Raw genomic sequence first — 20,615 nt, 5'->3', positions numbered from 1 at the left:
AAATAGGAGGCTCTGGGTCTAATCTCGACACATTTCCACCAGCTGGCTGTGTAATGGTCTGGGGCAAAGCAGCCAACCTTCCCTGCCTCAGTTGTCCTCCATGTGACGTGGAATGAATAATCCCAAGTCCTCAGTATCCTGGCTCTAAACACTTCCCTTAAGCAAGCAGCTTACAGAATGGGAAGATGCTTGGAGACCCTCCTCTTGTGTTGTTAATCCTGACTCCAGCTCTCCTTCCCCAGTGGCCCTTCTTGGGACCTAAGAAAGGGGTTTAGGGAGAGAAGAGGAGAACTCCCGCATCCTTGCTGAGCCTGACTGTCTCCCATGGGCTGGGTGGGTCCAGGTCGCTCTGATGGGAGGTCCTGAGCCCTGAGCAGAAGCTGCCCGAGGTCCCCTGCCCTGTGGCTCTTCATTCCAGCCTCCAGAAGGGGCAGGCCTTTGAAATAGCTGCTTACGCCCTCTGGGAGCTCAGCTTCCCCAGGCAACGCAGTGTTTCTGCTAATACTGTTTATGACAAGCCAGTGCACTCTCTAAATCTCCAAGGAGAGTGGAAAAACAGTGCCACGTTTCAAGGGAGTCTATGTCCAGATATTTTTCTTCCCGGTCAGCTCATTCCTAAGACACCTAGGCCTCAGCCGGGGTCATGAAACTGGCCTGGGGCTGACATTTGTACCAAGTCTGCCACGGATCACAAGCCCCATCCCTTCTCAAGTCCCCAGTTCTTCATCTGGAGGATGGAGGTGGGCATTGGTCAAGTTCTCTAGAGAAACAGAACCAATAGGTTGCATGAATGTGTATTTGTGTGTGTGTGTGTGTGCGTGCGCGCGCTATCAACCAATAGGATATATGAATGTGTATTTATATATGTGTGTGTATATCTCACACACACAGCATGAAGAAAGGTATTTCTTTTCAGGAATTGGCTCATCCAATTATGGGGTTGGCAAGTCTGAAGTCTGCAGAGTAGACCAGCAGGCTGGAAGCATTGATGTTGCAGCTTGAGTCTGAAGTCAGTCTGTGGTCAGAATGGCCTCTTCCCTGGGGGCCCTCAGGTTTTTTTTTAACCCCTTAAGATCTTCAACTGATTGAATGAGAATCGCCCATATTATGGAGGTTAATCTGCCTTACTCCAAGTCTACTGATTAAAATGTTAATCTCATCTAAAAACAGCCTCACATAAACATCTAGAATCATACTTGACCAAATATCTGGATACTGTGGCTTAGCCAAGTTGACACATAATATGAACCATCACAGGAGAGCTTAGATGAGATATAAATACTTCCAAGGCCCTTCCTATCCTGATGGTCTGTCTCTGACGATCCCGAGAAGGCCTCTCTGAGCTCCAATCCTGCCTCAGCATCCAAGCCCGAGAGACCTGAGGAACACAGCACCTGTGTGCTCATCCCGTTTCTGTACCTGACGGCCCCCATTCTGCTCCTCATTTTTCTCTACTCGAAACTTCTCTGAAGTATGAGAGTAAATCCTAACAGTATTTTGAAGCCGCATAGAGCAAAGGAGCCAAATAAATCCCAGCATCCTAAGCCTCGGATCTCCTCAGCTTCTGTGCAGAACTGCTCTATTAATTGCTCTTTAAACTGGGGAAAAGTCTAAATTCAGAAGTTCATCTTTATAACATGTCTAACGATTGACATATGCAAATAGATTTCTTCTCTCCTGCCACTTCCAATCAACCAATGGCATCTTCCTGGAGCACTGTGTTGAGAAGGATTCTGTGTTGAGAAGGATTCTGAGATCCGAATCCCGAATGGGTTTGGGATTAGAGGAGAGAGTGCAGTGATTGATTAGCAATGTCTGCCCTGGCTCAGGACTAGGAAGGAGGCAACCTGAGTTGTGTGCACCTGGCATTCCTGACATGCAGCCTTGCAGTGTTTGACCACAACCTTAGCTCTACTTCCCTGAGGGAGAGAGTGACAGAGTCCAAGTGCTAGGGTCAGGAGACCTGGATTCCCACCCACTCTGCCACCAACTAACTGCACAGCTTGGATAGGTGACTCTCTGTGCTGTCTCCATTCGAAAAATGGGATCATAAAAGGTTGGGATTTTTGTGAGGCTGCAAGTTGACAGGATATGAGAAAGTGACAGTTCAAGGTGATGTACCCACCATTTGTTTTGTTGGTTCTTCCAGGAGACCTGGTATTGGCACGGAGATGTCTACGCCAACAAAGTGGTCATGAGCGGAGTGAAGTGCTCGGGAACGGAGCTGTCCCTGGCGCACTGCCGGCACGACGGGGAGGACGTGGCCTGCCCCCAGGGCGGAGTGCAGTACGGGGCCGGAGTTGCCTGCTCAGAAAGTGAGAGCTCCTCCCCTCCCTCCCCACCAGGCTCCCGAGGGGACCAGAGTCCCACCAGTTATTCCTCGAGAGACTCTGAAGCCTTGCCATGAGCCAAGCAATAGAGAAAGGTGGAATGAAATCCTAAGGGAGAAAAACTGGGGGCAAGAGAGATGACCGCACCCCAACCACAGATCGCTGTCTGTGACACAGTGGGGAGAAAAGGGGGAGGGAGGGGCTGCAGTCTGTAGCCCAGGTTCAGTCACAGGATCACTGCTACCGCAGTGACCCAGGGCAGACTACAGGACTGAGAGCTCCTCCGTCATGCCAGTTAAATGAGAACGATGACACCTTCCATGGGTGTTGGCTTCCTCCCTCCGCCTCCTCCGTGGAGCATTTCCTGTTTTCAGACCCTGGAGGTCACTTAGCTGCCTGGTGGTTCGCTGGGAGTCCTGGAGAGATTGAGCCCATAGAGGGAATGCCAGCCAGGATTCAGGATGACCCACTTCCTGAAGCCTCCCTCCCACGCTGAGAGAAGAGGAGCAGTAGACTACCTTTTGGAATGCTGTCCTCCTGAGCCCAAACCCTGCCCTCCCTTTCCTGGCCTTATAATATAAACCCACACGTAGCCATCTCCATTGGGAGGCCCAGATACTGGCCGGAGAACTTGAGACCAGAGCCTGCCTTATTGGCTGATCTTGGAAAAGTGTGTCAGCCTCTGTGGTCTATAGTTGTAGTTTTCCCTAGAAAATAGAAATCGAGTGTGACAATATGCGCAAGGGCTTGGTAAACAAAGATGCACTGTCATCCTGCCATCACAGAGAATGAGGGATTGAACTGAGCCCAGCAGCTGCGTCTCCCACCAACCCCTTTTATATTCAGTAGCATCTCCTAGCCCTCACAAAGCAGGACCTCAGGGCAGGCTTCTCTGGGCAGACATCATAAGCTATCACATCCTGTGTGAGAGGAGAGATGGTGAGATCACCACCTTACCAGCTCCCCAAGGGAAAGCATCCCAGCAGAGAGGAACAGCCACTCCCCTGTCGGGGAACTTTTCTTTATTTATCAATTTATATTTGCAATAGTCCATCTTTTCTAGAAGGAAATTAAGATAATACAAACCTAAATACAATTCAAGAGAGCATAAAATAAAAACAGATGAAAGACAGGTGCTGGAAAAATGGTAATGGCTTAAAATGGAGCCAGGGAGGGGTTAATTTTAAAAATGTGTACTAGGGGGTTCTATACCTTTATTATGAATAGGTCATTAATTTCACAGTGAGCTTCCTAGCAGCCAGAGCAAAGAGAAAACTGGTCACTAATATAACTAACAGTGCCTATGAGATGAAAACTAACCCATGAGTCAAGAGAAGCCCACAACTCTAGAGATTAAAGGGAATTTCTCTCTGAGGACTGAGATTTATGAGATGAATGATGCCCTCAGATTCTCATGGAAGATCCAAAAATGAGTTTCGTGGGGCGATTTCTCAGAATGCTCCACAGCTTAGGCTGAAGCATCACTGGGAGTGTCTGCAGCGGGGCAGTAGCCTTTGGGGCCAGGAACACAGCGCTTGGCTCCTCTGGCCAAATGCATGTTAGAGTATTCAGGGAAATAAAGTAATTCTTCAGCAACCCTTCATGATATCTTATTCTCACCCCACCAATTGCATATGCTGGAAATCTACACATCCTCCTTGATTCTCCCTCTTCCTCACCATTCCCATGTCCATTCCCTCTTGATTTTTACCTTTCAGTATTTTCTCAACCTTCTCTTTGTCTTTCCCTGCCACTGTTGCTGCCTGTGTCCAGATGACCACCTTCCACACAGCATCACTGCAAAGGAGATCCTCACAGTGACACGTGCCCCTGCGGTGGCTTCCCCTCCTCTCCCCTCCCCAAAGCCAGAGCCAAGACCACCTTCCACTTAAATCCCACCCTAGGGTCCCACTGCACTTCTGTGACCAGGGGCTCACACAGGGCTTGTGTTGTCCGGCTTCCTCCCAGGCCACCCCCACCCGTCCTCAGTGTCTGCACCACACTGGCTTTGACCCTCCCTCGTGCTGCCGGGGCCTGGCACAGGCTGTGTGTTTTGTCCCAACCTCATCCTTAGTGTTATTTCCTCAAATCCCCACCCCTCCTTCAGAGAAAAACTAAAACACAACTTCTCCCAAAGAAGCTTCCTGACCACGCACCCGACAGGCTCCTCCTGTTACAATTCCCATGATACCCCGCATTTCTCCTGCCAGCTCTTGTTGCAGTAGTCATTATTATGTGCTGCGTATGTCTCTCTCTTGCTGCGTATGTCTCTCTCTTGCTAGGGTCTAGGGTAGTTCCACCTCTGCCTTGCTCAGCTCTGTCCAGAGAGCCTAGCACAGTGCATCGTAATACTCAAGCCATGGGTAGGTGGAAGGATGCCACTTAGGAGTTCTGCTGCCTGCTGGATGCAGGGGAGGCCAAGTCCCCAGCCCATGGCAGGTGTTGAGATTGCAGGTCCCAGGCTCCCAGCTAAGCACAGAACGTGGTACATTAACGATCTCTTTCCTCGCCAGCTAGAGGGAGAGACCAAGTGGAGACCCCCGTGCTCAGCTCGGAGGTATTCAGAGGAGCTGTCAACTAATAAGAGGCTCACATGACACCCTCATAAAAATCAGCATACCCAGAACAGTGGGTGCAGGGCAATGCTGCATCTTGCATAGCCTCCAAGAAGAAATACTTGTCAGTAAACGGGAGTCTCCTGATTTACGGCTTCCATGCCCCACCCCACATGCCATCTGTGTGCACCCTTTCCCTGCCCTTCAGTTCCACACCCGGTTCCCGCGAGTGGATCTGCTCTCTAGAGGATGCCAGCTCCTTCAGGTGCCAGTGAGCGCACAGGGTTTACTGAGAACCCGCTGGGCTCTGCCGCAGCCTATAAGGCTGGAGCAGGAGGGCAAGAAGGGAGACAGAGCTCCCTCCATGTGCTGGTGAACTTGAGGGAAGCAAAACTCACAGACTCTGCTTGCTTAAAATTTACAAGCAATTCTGCCAAGCAGTCTAGGGGAAAAAAAATTTACAAGCAACTTGTCAAAATAAAAGATGGCAGGATCTTGTGATCACTGATTCATATAGGGCATTTTTCTGGGTACTACAAATGCTCACTGAAAGCTCACTTTTAAAGGTAAAGCCTACGGTTACTCCTTTTGCAAAGAAGCTAAGCTTCCTAATACAATTGTTTAGTAAACGTAGATTGTAGCCATCAGTCATTCTTTTAACACCTGCTCTGTGCAGTGCGCTAATTGAGTCAATCAAGCGTTGTAAAAGACAGGCACCTGGGGAAGACTCCCACGTAAGGCAGCAGTGTGTGCCGTGGAACCTGGAGGAACCTGTTAAGAAGGCAATTTGGCAATAGGAATCAGAGACTTAAAAATAGACAGTGCTTTCTCCTAGCAGTTTCCCTTACAGAGATATATTCTAAAGGAAAAAAATAAGTTATATGCACAGATTTACTACAGGGTGTTTATCACACCTTGTAACTGCAAAATTCCAAACAGCCAATATATCTAAACATATGAGATAGAACTAGGAATTAAATATTATGTAGCCATGAAACGAATGTGCTGTAATGGATATATGTCAACGTGAAAATATGTCAAGATGGATTTTAAGGGAAACAGTATTAGCACACCATAACTCTACATACAATATTATACATGTTGGAAAATACATCATTTCCAGAAGAAGCAGACCAAGGTATGAGAGGTGCTTTCTCTCTGGGTAGAACAATCACATCGTTACTGTCGTTTTTTGCATTTCGTTATTGAAAATATGAAGCCACTTGAAAGTAGAATAATATAATCAACCCCCATGTGCTCATCCCTCACATTCAGTGCTCACGAGGCGCGGGATCTGTTAACATACCATGGTCTGTGCTTAGCTGGAAATTTCAACATCTGGCTCATCTGCACTGATAACTGAAGAGTTGTCAAAGAGGACTCACAGCAGAGGGAAAGAGGAATTTAGGGTCTTGCTAAACAAGAAGGTAACCTTGAGGAGCCCTTGAGCCATTCCAGAAGGTCGTGGTAGGCAGGAGAGGGGTTTGCCCCAGCTCAAGACTCAGAAGTGGGAGCCCTGGGGAGGGGTCTCTTGCCTTGTTGACCAGCATGCCGTCCTCCGCAGCCGCCCCAGACCTGGTCCTCAATGCGGAGATGGTGCAGCAGACCACCTACCTGGAGGACCGGCCCATGTTCATGCTGCAGTGTGCCATGGAGGAGAACTGCCTCTCGGCCTCAGCCGCGCAGACCAACCCCACCACGGGCTACCGCCGGCTCCTGCGCTTCTCCTCCCAGATCCACAACAATGGCCAGTCCGACTTCCGGCCCAAGAACGGCCGCCACGCGTGGATCTGGCATGACTGTCACAGGTAGGACTGGCTCACCACCCTCCCCGCTAAGCTGCCCGGTGGACATCCTGCGGGACCCAGATGGGAGTTCAGAGTTGCCAGGGTCACTTAGAGCCAAGAGGCTGCATGGCCTGGAGATAGGATCCTCCTAAGTGGGGGGCTTATGTCTGCCACACTGGCTGTCACGTTTCCCGAAGCCATTCTCCACTCCAAGTTCCCCTGGCCTGCCGCCCCTTCTTCCTGCCTCCAACACTTCTAACATCAGGAAACACACTTTGTTTTGAGCGCCCATACTCTCCTTGTTGACCTTCAACCCATGGTTTCCAAGTATGTCCACAGGTTTGTGCGCTGCCAGGTACTCCAGGCTCTGTAGTTGTTGGACTCTGAGTTCCTTTAGAAATATTCCCAGCCGGGCACGGTGGCTCAAGCCTGTAATCCCAGCACTTTGGGAGGCCGAGACGGGTGGATCACGAGGTCAGGAGATTGAGACCATCCTGGCTAACACGGTGAAACTCCATTTCTACTAAAAATACAAAAAATTAGCCGGGCATGGTGGCGGGTACCTGTAGTCCCAGCTACTCGGGAGGCTGAGGCAGGAGAATGGCATGAACCCAGGAGGCAGTGGTTGCTGTGAGCTGAGATCATGCCCCCACACTCCAGCCTAGGCGACAGAGTGAGAATCTGTCTCAAGAAAACAAAAAAATATATATATTTATTTATTTATTTATATTTATATATTTATATATATTTATTTATTTATATATTCCATGTACTGGTTTTTTTTTGTTTTTTTGGTTTTTTGTGTTTTTTTTTTGTTTTTTTTTTTGTTTTTTTTTGAGACGGAGTCTTGCTCTGTCGCCCAGGCTGGAGTGCAGTGGCCGGATCTCAGCTCACCGCAAGCTCCACCTCCCGGGTTTACACCATTCTCCTGCCTCAGCCTTTCGAGTAGCTGGGACTACAGGCGCCCGCCACCTCGCCCAGCTAGTGTTTTTTTGTATTTTTTAGTAGAGACGGGGTTTCACCGTGTTAGCCAGGATGGTCTCGATCTCCTGACCTCGTGATCCGCCCGTCTCAGCCTCCCAAAGTGCTGGGATTACAGGCTTGAGCCACCACGCCCGGCCTGGTATGTATTTTAAATACCTCTAGGAAGATAATGGATGTGGAGACTGAAGTCTAGGCCCAAGAGTCCTGAGACTTGATCTTTAAACGCAGCCATGCTTCTAGCCAGCTGCATAATGTCGGGTCAGCTGGGCCACATCACCTGGGATCTCGCCTGTCCCTTCCAGCTCTGTCAGTCTGTGGACCTGATCCCAGCGCTGCAAATCCCAGACAAGGACAGAAGAACAGGGTGAAATCCCACAGCCAGCCCTGGCTAGAGCCACCACAAGCCATCTGCTCATCCTCTTACCTTCCCTTATTTCTTTGTTTTCCCTTTTTTGCCTGGACTCTTAATCTAATCCAGAACCTGCTGTCTCTGCCTGTCCAGGGATTTTCTTGCTCAGACCTCAGCTGAGTACGTAGAGGGAAGAGAAGCAGGCACACTCTTGGAAAGGAAGGGAGGGGCCTCTGCCACTCAATACAGCAGGAAGCCCCCGAGGGGCTACAGATGTGGCCTAGTCAGTGCCCTTCTCCACACTTGGATGGCCCATCTATACAACCGAGCCTTTGCACCACATCCCTGCTTCTCAAAGTGAGGTCCTTGGACCAGAGGTATCTGCCACCACCTGAGAGCCTGGGACCTGCCCAATCCCAGGGCCCGTTGCAGACCTACGCATCAGCATCTGCATTTAGCAGGATTCTCAGGTGACCATGTGCACACTGAAGTCTGAGAAGCCCTTGTCTAGATGATGTGGAGGCTCCACTGCAGCTCTGGAATGTGGTCATCACTGTTACGGGCAGAACTAACATGTCCTGCCCCCTTCTAAGTGTCGGGCTCAGGAAACCCTCATTTTCCTAGAAAAGGACACAGAGGCTTGGAGTTATTTCTTGCCCAAGATAACGCTAGGAGTTGCAGAGAGCGGGGATCCCGGCTCGTGCCTATCTGACTCCAACCCACATGCTCTTTCTTTTTTGTCTGCTGACTCTTCATCAGAAATCTATCTTTGGCTTTTTATTTTTTTATTTTTTCCATATCGCAACTGATGACCTGGTTCCATTCCAATCAGTTTGGGATAGAGTTGTTCCACTAGTCTCCCAAGAAAGGACTATGGTAGAATTCAGGGGTGCTGATTTTCCATTCAAACAGTTGAATGTTCTGAACGTCCTAATTAGCCCAAGAAGGCGTGGTCTTTATAGAGAAGTAGGCCAGTCTTCTTCAGGGTGTAAGTCAGTAGAGTTAAAGTCATGACGGTATCGGTGCTTGGCTCCCTTTGGGGAACTTGTGGGTGGAAGCCCTGGGCGGCAGGGGCTGACACTGCCTATGGGTCTATAAGCAGAAGATAATTGCATCCCAGCCCTGCATATGGCGGCCCACCCAGAGATTACATGGTAGGAACCTCCCTGTGCCATGTACTTACTCTCCAAGGAATCGGTCTCCTCTAAGAATAGGCACATGGCGACATCCTGGAAATGTTCTTCTGATCTGGGGACTCTGGCTCCCTGCCTGCTCCCCGCCACCCTCCACCCCCCTCCACCCCTGCTTTTCCTGTGGTCTATTTTATTTCTTTGCTTACAGATGTTCCAGTCAAAGGCTTGGGAGGGGATGGGAGGGGAAGGAAGGACATGCTGAGTACATGTACCTTCTGGTCTCCCCCTCCTGGTCCATAGCTGAGAAGCGATGACCATAAGATCCTAGGAACCTTAAGAGGAGTCCCTCGAGCTCCAGGTGACTTCTCCAGGTGCTGTGGGAGGAACAGGATCCTGGCCTCCAACCGCTGTTGGGTTCCTTTTGGAAGCTGATGAGAGCTGGCTCTTCCTCTCCTCAAAACAAATATTTCTAAAAGTTTAATAGCATATGTCAGCAGATTTGCAGACACTCTGAAGGCCATCCGGAGCCAGGCTTGAGAACCCTGGCTCAAATTAGTGGGAATGGGAAAAAAATGCCATTTCCAATTTAATTGATGCTACCTCAGGGAAGAGAGCTCTGTTCTTTGAAAGCCCTCGGCTGAAACACAAAGATTGGCCCCCTTGGAAATTTCCTCGACAAGCAGACCTGGAGGAAAGTGCCCCCAGAGTTATTCTCTCATGTGCACTGTGCCCTGGCTGATGGTCTCCATGCGTCTCTCTCCTGCCTCTTGTGGGGCCACCGCTGCTCAACTGGCACGATGTGCCACAGCTCTGACAGGACAGAGCAGGGGGCACAGATGCACAACAGGCTCCACAGGCCAAGGGGCTTGGCTCTCCCACCTTGGGGGAGCCCCAGGAGAGGAGCTAGGAGTTGGAGAAGCAGGGGGAATGGGCTGCAGCTCAGAGGACAGTCCTCCGGGGCAGGGATGGCATTGCTGCAAAGAGGAGAGACTTCCTCTCACTCCACCCTGCCTACCACATGTGCGGCGCAGATTCCTGGGAGGATCAACGCCCATAGATGTGATGTGGCCCCTGGGAGCCAATCTGAGGCCCTCATCTCATCTGTGGGGCTTGCTCCTGCCAAGGGGCTGCTAGGCACAGGGGGATGGCAGAGTGGAGCGAGCAGGAGGGCCTCTGCCTTTCTGGCATCTCCTCCCAGGATGGAAACATCCCTAGTGTTCTCTGAAACGAGGACAGGAGTGTTGTCCCCACCGTGGCAGAGCGCCTCCAGGACTGTCCATTCCGGATGCCCTGGGGGCATGTGGCTGGGGTGGGAAAAGATGTCGCGCGCAAGCATCTCCTCTGCAAAGGGCACCGAGGTTCTGACTGGGAGTTTCACTGGGGCCACCAACGACCTAGGACAGCAAAGAACATGCCTGCTTCTCCCATCTTTCTCTGAACCAGCTTTATCTGCCATTCGTTTTTGCATCCAACACCTCCTCCCTTGACGAGTGCCATGTCTTAAGACACTGAGCTCTGGGGTGGACACAGTGGCTCACACCTGTAATCCCAGCACTTTGGGAGACCGAGGCGGGTGGATCACTTGAGGTCAGGAGTTCAAGACCAGCCTGGCCAACATGGTGAAACCCCATCTCTACTAAAAACACAAAAATTTGCCAGGCGTGGTGGCGTGCGCTGTAGTCCCAACTACTCAGGAGGCTGAGTCAGGAGAATTGCTTGAACCCGTAAGGCGGAGGTTGCAGTGAGCCGAGATCACACCACTGCACTCCAGCCTGGGTGACAGAGTAAGACTCCATCTCAAAAAAAAAAAAAAAAAACAAAAAAGCATTGAGCTCTGGAGTCTCACAGTAGAAGGCTGTGTCTCCTTTTGTCCAGATCACAATGACCTCCGCCAAGCGTCAGGCTCTCTCTCCCCTTAGCGTTCTGGATTTTCCAAGTCCACGCTTCCCTAACTCTACCCCAGGGATCCAGTCCCCTCCTAGCCGTCCAGGGGTCACGACAGCTCAGCCTGGGAAGAGGAGGAACACCTTCCTCGCCAGGACTCACGGTCCCATCTCCCCAGAGTCCTGCTCTGTATTTCCGGGGGGGCATGGGGGGGTAGTGCTGCTAGGCGGGAGGGGCTCTAGGCTCTAATCCAGGCAGCTGGGAAGGAGATGTGGCCCTAGGGAGGGATGACTGCATACGCCCGAGAGGCAAAGCGAAGATGCTCAGGACAGAAGCCAGGGAAAATTGGGAGGCCGTGAAACCAGCTGTTCCCCTCTGAGTGTTTGCAGGGGAAAAACTGAAGCTAGGGAAGATTTAAATCAAGTCTGCAGGAAGCCGAGGAGTGGGATGGGGTCAGCCTTACAAGAGTCCGTCTGTGCGCTCCGTCTGAATTCTGTTTAGACAACGGAGCATCAACCTATTTCTCTTCAGTCTTTCCAGCCGGTAAACATGGTCACATAAGCCCCTCTCTGAGCGATGCAGACATTTTTTAGGCAGTGAGTCAGACCTCATGTCTCTTCTTGCTCCTTCAAGAAGCCAAAATAGACTTTCTCAAAGTCGTCACTTCCACGGCCACAAAATGCCTCCTTGTGAATGTTCTCTGGAACTCAGGCTCAACGTCATTTTACCCAGAAACATGAGTGACCGAGGGAAGCCCAACTTAGCAACTCCTGATATTTTTAGCACAGGCAAATGCAGGAGGAAGGGAAGAGAGCCTCGAATTTCCTCGCAGGAAACCTATCCTGTTCATTGCTGTCTTCCCCGTGCCCCCACCACCCGTACACAGCAGAGGAAACCTGAGGCCAAGGGCAGGGGGCTGGGGAAGTGAGGAGCTCCCGCCGGCCTCGGAGTCATAGCAGCAGTGGTAGTAGAGGTAATAAAAATCCTGCTACTGTGACTGCTATGATGGGAGTGTCACAAGGAAGGGGACAGGTATGTCAAGTCCTGAGTACTCACGTGCTACCAGCCTCGCGTTAGTTATTTGACGCCATTCATCTTAATCTTGCAGCCCCAAGAGCAGGCAAAGCCACCCTCTCCCCTTTGCCGAAGAGGAGGCTCAGATCCTGCACCAACAAAGCAGGGGACTCTGCTCCCATGACTTGGCACCTCGTTCCTCAGTTTCCCCCTTTTTCCGAATGTCCCTGTGATGGCAGAGACAAGCGTATAGGAATAGTTGCAGACACTTGCGACATGCACGTTGGAGGCTGGGATCAGGCTAAGACAGCCTGCTTCCTTCAGCCCTGGGCCTGGGCAGTACAGGCTTCGGGAAGGCCCCGCAGCAACAGGCGACAGCCCCAGCCCCGTTTCCCTTGTTTATTCTGAACCAAGGGCTATTCTAAACCAAGCACATGTGTTCCAAGACTCTGCATCTGTTCTCAATTCCTCCCGAGGGAAGAGAGGGAGCGTCGTTATGTAAACCAGCGGCAAGGGATTTGCAGCCTGCTTGCACAAGCTCTCCTGCAGAACTCCCAGAACCCCCAGGGACATGCCTCCCTTTGCCGCTGGTGTGTGTCCCCGAGGATGAGTCAATGTCTCCTTCCCAGAGGGCCTCCCAGCTGTCTCTCTGCTCCTCCCTGCTTTATTTGCACTATGCGAGGAGCACAGACTGGCTGCTCACCTCCCAGGGCTGGAGGCAAAGCTGCAGGCCCTTCCTGACCGGGTCTGAAGCACAGGCGTGACCTTGGGGCACCTGCGTGTCCACAGTTTCTATTCCTTAATGCTCCTGTTCTTTCTGCTTCTCCCCCTTAGTCATGCCTCTTCCCCTTTGGTTTTTCTCCCTACCCTATTCCATTTCAAAAGACATCAAAATGTGGGTTTTTAAAATTACCCCAAAGAAAGTGCATCGAACAGGAAGGGGCTGTGAGAGCCAGTTGCACGCTTATTGAAAACAATAGCTGGAGTTCTGTGCTTGTCATATGCAGTGCCGGCTAATCGCTACCTCCCCAGTACCCACAGCACCCCATGCATTACAACGGGCATTCCCGTTCAGCAGAGGAGAGGACGGAGGCTTAGCAAGGTGAGCAGCGGTCTGACTTCAGAGCCCTGAGGCTGCCTCTGAAGCACTGGCTTTCCTTTCCTCAGGCCTCTTACCCACTCCTCTCCCCACCCGGCCCCCTCTGGTCCCCTCAAAGTATTCCCAGAGGCAAATCACCAGCCAGGCGTCTGCTTGCAAGCAGCAGTTGCTCCAGAAACTGACCTCCAGGCCATCTCTCTCACTCCAGGCACTACCACAGCATGGAGGTATTCACCCACTACGACCTGCTGAACCTCAACGGCACCAAGGTGGCAGAGGGCCACAAGGCCAGCTTCTGCTTGGAGGACACAGAATGTGAAGGAGGTATCTGTGGGCGGAGTGGGGGGATGGGGAGCCTCAGAGGGACTCGAATGTCCCCGGTCTCCACGATCACCTGACTGGAGCCCAGGCCTGGCCCTGACCCTGTGTCACTCTGACCACTGCCACCTTTCCCCACCTGGACCTTCCTTAGCTATAGTGAGGTGCTGGGGGCATGGGCATGACCTGGTTCCAGGAGCACCCGGATGCCCCAGAGCCGTGCTGACAGGCACTGGTCGGTCCACAGGGCCTCCTGGACAAGATCCAGACAAGATCCAGACTGGACAAGATCAGGACCCTGCTCCATCTGGGCTCAGCGGCCCAGACCCTGATCTCAATGCCCCTCCCACTCTGGCTGCCACCAACCTTTTTCTGGTGTCCCACTGCCAAGTGTCCCTACCACACCAGGCTCTCACCCTTCAATTCTAACTCAAATGCCCCCTCTAAATCGTGCTCCCAGGCAGGAGTGGCACTCTGCTCACACTTCTAGTAGGTCACTGCACCTGCGCTGTGATCACCTCTTAGTGCACCTGCAGCCCCGGGGGCTCTTCATGGGGAGACATGTCGGTTTTTCTTGCTAGACCCACTGTTGACAGCAGTGTCCAGGCATGGCAGCTTCTCAATAAATGTGTGTTTAATTTGTTCTTCACTGAAGCGGCCCGCCACTGACTTGCCATGAAATCACACAGCAGACAGGTTTTGACCTCTTACCATGTGCAGATAACATGTAAGTGTCAGAGAGACATGGGCCTACACTCTAACAGCTGATCCTCTAGAGGAGACAGACAGTATGACCCGTGTGTTATGCTAAACCACAGGCACCAGAGATTTCCCCGGTGCACACACATGCAGTTATCCCCAGGCTGAGGATGTCACAGAAAGGCCAGGGTGGATCAGAGTAGTCAGGGAGGGCTTCATGGAGGAAGGGGACCTTGAGCCTGGCCTGAGGGAAGAGGCAGGGTGTGGGTAGGGAATTGATTGGGGGGTTCTATTGAAATGAGAACAGATGAGCAGCCCACACAGCGGGGTGGGATGCTGAGCCCAGATGAAGCAGTGGTGGCGGCCTCGGGAGCAGGAAGAGGGCACGGCAGTGGGGTCATGGCTCCCTGGTGATGAGCTGCCCTCTGCCCCACCTGCAGATATCCAGAAGAATTACGAGTGCGCCAACTTTGGCGATCAGGGTATCACCATGGGCTGCTGGGACATGTACCGCCATGACATCGACTGCCAGTGGATTGACATCACTGACGTGCCCCCTGGAGACTACCTGTTCCAGGTGAGGTGGGCAGGAAGGGGTTCCAGCCCTCCGGGGGGAGGAGGGGAGGCCACCTCCACAGGCTCCTTCCCACTGGTGTCCACACAGGGGCATGGAAGTCAGGCTGTCTAAAGGGCAAGGTGCTACCCCCAGAGGCCATCACAGTCCATCAGTACACCCAACGATGTCAGGCATGGGGGCCTGAGAATTAGACGGTGCACAGGACCAGAGACGCCAGAGACATTCACATTTGGTTTAGTTAACACCTGGTGCATGCCAATCAAAACTCATCAGCAGGCTAGATTTGCTCCTCCGGCCAGTTTATTCCATCGATGCTCAGGCAACCCCCACCTCTTGTCTCCTGTGGAGCTCTTCTCTCCACCATCCCTGTTTCTCCTATGGCCCTAGCCTGCCTTGGTCTATGCTGTCAAGCCTGAAAACAAACTCATAAAGAGCCAGTCGCTCGCAAGTGTCTATGATTTAGCTCTTCTGGAAATATCTGCCTCATAGAGGAGGATCTGCAGAAGGGGCCATTCTCAAGACAAAGCAAATCTATAAGAATAAAATACGGAACATGAGAGGCAGCCTGGCCAGGTGGCTTCTTCGTCAGAGGGGTTGCCGGGGTTTGTTCCCACATACTCTGCCTGGGCGGAAGGCCAGCCCTGAGGAGGAACCGGGGGCCTTGGCTTCCCTCCTTCCTGAAAACAGCGGCATGTTCTGGCCAGGGCTCTAACTGGGGGAGACAAGGGGCACTGTGTCCCTAACATCTCTCTGCCGGTGCACGGGTACACGTCCGCCTGCAGAAGCTTTATCTCACCCTCTCACTGTCTTCTACGTCCCAACCCATCTCGTTTCCCAGCTTGCCCTGTTGGCTAGCAAAGTGGATGACCAGAAATGTGTCATTCCACCTTGAAAGCTTTCCTGAGGGGGCATTCAGCCAGCCCAGGGCCTGGCCCACAGTCCCCACCTACAGACAGCCCTCTGAAGAAACAGCACCTTCAGAGAAGTCACCACAGAGGGGCTTTCAGAGGATTCCTGGGCAGTTTCAGAGGCTGGAAAGCAGACAGCCAAGCACTTTTCCACCCACAAGCCCAGAACCACAGACTTGGAGAGGTCTAACCAGAGAGTTATTTATTTTAAAAGATGAATAGCCGTGGCCATGTGCACGTATACAGTGCCTGGTGGTTTCTGTTTGAGGTTTGCTGTCATTTTGCTGGGTGAGTGTGTATCTCCCTGTATTCTGGCCAGTGCCATCCACTTAATAACCACGATGAATTGCCTAAGCCTGGGGAACCCATTGTTTCGTTTAATCTCCCAAGGAAGGGGCATCATCATTACCCTCCTTTCACGGCCACACAACCCCAGACATACCAACTCTTGATTTTGTGTTCTCAATCCCTAAATGATACAATTAGCAAATGGACTCATTAGGGGCAGGTTAATACCTCCGATGAATCAAAAAGAACATTCCCCTTAAGATAGACATGGGCCGGGCGCGGTGGCTCAAGCCTGTAATCCCAGCACTTTGGGAGGCCGCCACGGGCGGATCACGAGGTCAGGAAATCGAGACATCCTGGCTAACACGGTGAAACCCCGTCTCTACTAAAAAATACAAAAATCTAGCCGGGCAAGGTGGTGGGCGCCTGTAGTCCCAGCTACTGGGGAGGCTGAGGCAGGAGAATGGCGTGAACCCGGGAGGCGGAGCTTGTAGTGAGCTGAGATCCGGCCACTGCACTCCAGCCTGGGCGACAGAGCGAGACTCCGTCTCAAAAAAAAAAAAAAGATAGACATGGAACTTTAGGCGCTACAAGCGCCGACCTGGGGATTCACGGGACACAAGTGCTGGCCTTCATTTCAGACATCAGTGGTGCTGTGAAGGATGGGAGGAGGGAGCTAGGCAAGAAGGAAGTGGCCTTCCACGCAGAGGGGCCTGTGCAGAGCTCAGAGGCAGGGCTGAAGGGGCCTCCTGGCGGCCCCTGCTTTATCCGCTTCCTCATCATTTCCTAGATTCATAGACGTACAGAAACCTACAGCCACTTCCCCCAGGCCCTCGTGAGACTTCAGCCTGCAGTAGTTGAATGGGGTGAAACAGTGGGGGACACAGATTTTCAGCCCCACCTCCACCCCACACGTCACGCTGGCTCTCATGCCCCCAACACAAGCCCTTGCTGCATTCAGCCGGCTTCATGGCTGCACTGTGGAGACGCCTGGGCGGCCGAGGAGCTGCCTGGGCCTGCACAGCTGGAGGCCTTGGCATGGGGAGCTGTGTTTGCCCCATGCCATGTGTGGGCCAGGGGCGAGGGGGCAGCTAGAATGGCTGGGTGGGAGAGAAAACACAAGCCACCCCGGAGCGGGGCATGTGCCTCCTTAGCTAAAGGGACAGGGCCCCAGCTGGGCCAGGTGCAGGCCCCCAGAACAGCCCCACTGAGCCAACACAGGGCGGGCTGCCAGGCTGGCCGTGGCTTCCCTCAGCACCTCTTTGGGCAAGCCCAGGGGCCTGTTAAAGGGTCATGTCCAGGCCCTTCTGGGGCCCCAAATTTAGAGAATGTTCCTGAACGAGCAGCCTGTACCCGCCCCCACGCTCTGGGTCGCAGCCCTTCCAAACGTGGCAGGACCCTCGAGGGAAGGCCTGTCATCTGCGTCCTCTGCCCCTCTGTTCACCACTGTTGTCTCTTGTCCCTCCCCCTCCCTTTCTCTTTTCTCCTCGGGTCCTCACCGCGAACCTCCCCTTTTCTGTCCCCTCACAGACACCCTCTCCTATGTCCTTCCTATTCCTGCTGTTCTGGGCGAAGTCCCTGCAGCTGGGGGGATGCAGAGGCAGGGGTGGAAGGACGGGGAGAGGATGCGGCTTCTCCAGCAGCCCCAGAGCCAGGCCCTGGCCCAGCAGAACAGGCAGGGACACAGATCCCCACGTCCCACCCGTCACTTCACAGAGAGAGGAAGGGATGTGTCCACAGTCACATGGCTGTGACGAGTGTCCCATCTCCAGTGCCCAGGCAGCCCTCTTCCCGCTTCCCACACTGCCAGGTCCTCCCCATACCCTTCTGCTTCTCTTCAGCATCTTCTTCTGGGGCCTCCCCAGACCCCAACTCCTGCCTCCCCCAGCACTCCCAGGAGGGGGTGACCCCCTTCCGAAGGCCCACCCTGGGTAGAGGGGTGTGTGTTACACTGCCACGGACAGAGGGCAGGGTCTCCCTCCTCCGGGCCGTGCTCCCTGTGCTCCCTGACTCATCTCTGCCCCACCCCAAGGACTTTGTTGGGACCCACAGACCCCCTTCTCGGGTCCCGGCACCTGCCACGCTCCCCTTCCCTGAGGTCGCTGGTCTCGCAGAGCCCCGGGCCTGGGTGGACGTGGCCGCAGAGGGAACCAGCAGCCTCCTCTGCCCTGCTTCTCCCCAGGTTGTTATTAACCCCAACTTCGAGGTTGCAGAATCTGATTACTCCAACAACATCATGAAGTGCAGGAGCCGCTATGACGGGCACCGCATCTGGATGTACAACTGCCACATAGGTAAGGTCCAGGCCGCCCCCGCTCCAGGAAGCAGGCGGGAGCTGCCCTACTTTCTCAAGGACCCAGAGGCAGCTTCCTAGTTTGGGTAAAGAGCTTGGGGAATGCAGCCAGCATCACATTTCCACATTCAGACGGAAGCCACAGACACACAGGCCTGGATGGAGACTGAGTGTTTACAGCCAGCTCCGGCCATGGAGCGAAGGTGGTACAGGACCGGGCCGGCCCAGCACAGACCCCAAGGCTATTTAAGGGTTGGAGCCAAGGCCGCTGGCTCATTATGCATGTGACCTCAAAAATGTGGGCATCAGCAATCTGTGGGCTCTGCCTATCAGGTTTTTCTGTCGAGCTGGAAGCTAGCAGACCATGGTTACTTCTAGTGTCCACTAAAGACACTTTTTTCCTTGGATGATAGGACCTGGGGAACAAGAGGGAAGGCAGAGCTTTTTCCTCTGCAGGAAAAGTCATGGGCCTCACTCTTGGCAAAATGTTAAAATTAAAGGCACTATATTTATTCGCTCGTTCACTCAACTTTGACAGAGCACCTGCCATGTGCCCAGCCCTAGAGATGGCCAGCGCCTGGCACCTGTCCTTGTGAGGGCACACAGAGGTGACCCCGGCAGAGCCCCTGAGGTCCACTCACCCGGCTCAGGGTCAGGCAAGGCCTGGGCACCTCATCTGCCCACTCTCTCCCCCTGATTCTTACTCTTCAGGTGGTTCCTTCAGCGAAGAGACGGAAAAAAAGTTTGAGCACTTCAGCGGGCTCTTAAACAACCAGCTCTCCCCGCAGTAAAAAAGTCTGCGTGGTCATCTCCTGTCTTCAGGCCACATCACATCTTCCGTGGGACTTCCCCCAACAACTGAGTCTGAACGAACGCCGTCGCGCCCTCACCCAGCCCGGCCCCCACCCCGTCCAGACCCCTGCAGCCGTGTCCGAGCTCAGGAGGAAGGGGACCCTCCCGTCATTCACCGGGGGCTGCTGCCTGACCCTTGGGGCCTGAGAAGGCCTCGGGGGCTGGGGTTTGTCCACAGAGCTGCTGGAGCAGCACCAAGAGCCAACCTTGACCGGGACGAGGCCCACAGACAGGTTGTCATCAGCTTGTCCCATTCAAGCCACCGAACTCGCCACAGACACAGTGCAACCGTGCTCTTCTCCAGTGACACGTGGACAAACGTGGGCTCATCAGCCCCCAGAGAGGGTCAGGCCGAATCCTGTTTCTCCTCCTCTTAGGTCGTTTTCAGCAAACTTGAATATCTAGACCTGTCTTCCATTGAAACCCTCTAGTCTATTATAGTCACATAGATAATGGTGCCACGTGTTTTCTGATTCAGTGAGCTTAGACTTGGTGCTTCTCTCTCCACACCCCCCGACCTTGTTTTTCAGGATACTATTATTATATTTTCACAGACTTCTGAGACACAAGTTTATTGGCATTTAAGATTGGACATCTGGGCCTTTGGAAGTACAAATCTAAGGAAAAACCAACCCACCTGTGTAAGTGACTCATCTTCCTGTTGTTCCAATTCTGTGGGTTTTTGATTGAACGGTGCTATAACCAGGGTCCTGGGTGACAGGGCGCTCGCTGAGCACCATGTGTCATCACAGACACTTACACATACTTGAAACTTGGAATAAAAGATTTATGAAACGTGTCTGTGTTTCCTTTGACCCACAGCACCTGGGCCCTCAGCAGCAGACTTCCTGTGTTCAGTGGCCGGAAGCAGAACTTCAGATACATTCATGGTTTTCCTTCTGTGGACATGGGTCCCCAGATCCCCTCCAGCCCAGTGTGGCCGCTAGGAGCCTCCTTCAGTAGACTCCAAAAGGGGCAGCTCCTGCCCTCTGGGAGAAGCAGTCTAAGAAGGTCACAAAAAGCAGCGAACAGGGGTCATAAACTTTCTTGAACTCCTGTGGTTTTTACTGAAACTTGTCAGGAGGCGTAGCAGTTGTGCTAGGGTCGGATGGGAAGTCTAGATTTAAACAGCCACCAGGCAGCTTCTCAACGCAAGAGGGCATCCTTTCGCAGGACAGGGGCTCCCAGCCATTCGCAGTGGCGGTGGGGTGGCCGGCCCAAACCAGCCACTCACCCAGACACAGGGGCTCCCCCTTGTGTCAACAGCATGCTAGGGCCCGTGCTGTTGGGTAGGTAGGACCACGTTAACCAACTCCACCCAAACCACAATCGATGAGGGCATCGGCGCACATTCAGATCTCACCTCTTGCCTTTGTTCACGTTTATTTCTGCAAGAACCGGCACTGGTAACACCAGGACCAGCCCAGGGGTCCCAGAACTGTTCCACAGCACAGGCCAGCAGGCTGGATGCCTGAACTGCCAAAGGAGTGTGGGCAGGTGCTACACAGCAGGTGCCACCCAGCTCCCAAAACTGGGCAGGCTGTG

At 53.0% G+C, this 20,615-nt stretch overlaps 1 protein-coding gene across 2 annotated transcripts in view; it reads left to right on the top strand.

Annotated features, from left to right (window-relative positions):
* LOXL2 (lysyl oxidase like 2) overlaps window positions 1–19,865 on the top strand; it is a 92,759-nt gene extending 72,894 nt beyond the window's left edge. The window contains exons 9-14 of one of the 2 annotated variants that reach the window (XM_023216731.2): window positions 2,150–2,315; window positions 6,450–6,693; window positions 13,344–13,459; window positions 14,593–14,729; window positions 18,108–18,219; window positions 18,930–19,865. In XM_023216731.2, coding sequence (XP_023072499.1) covers window positions 2,150–2,315; window positions 6,450–6,693; window positions 13,344–13,459; window positions 14,593–14,729; window positions 18,108–18,219; window positions 18,930–19,009 — 855 coding nt within the window. In that variant the 3' untranslated portion in view covers window positions 19,010–19,865. The remainder of the gene's footprint in view (window positions 1–2,149; window positions 2,316–6,449; window positions 6,694–13,343; window positions 13,460–14,592; window positions 14,730–18,107; window positions 18,220–18,929) is intronic. The other variant, XM_023216732.2, reaches the window with a different exon arrangement.
* The last annotated feature ends 750 nt before the right edge of the window (window positions 19,866–20,615 follow it).

The sequence above is a fragment of the Piliocolobus tephrosceles genome, chromosome 7 (genome assembly GCF_002776525.5).
Source record: "Piliocolobus tephrosceles isolate RC106 chromosome 7, ASM277652v3, whole genome shotgun sequence".
NCBI classification, from domain to species: Eukaryota; Metazoa; Chordata; class Mammalia; order Primates; family Cercopithecidae; genus Piliocolobus; species Piliocolobus tephrosceles.
This window is presented reverse-complemented; position numbering and strand designations above follow the sequence as displayed.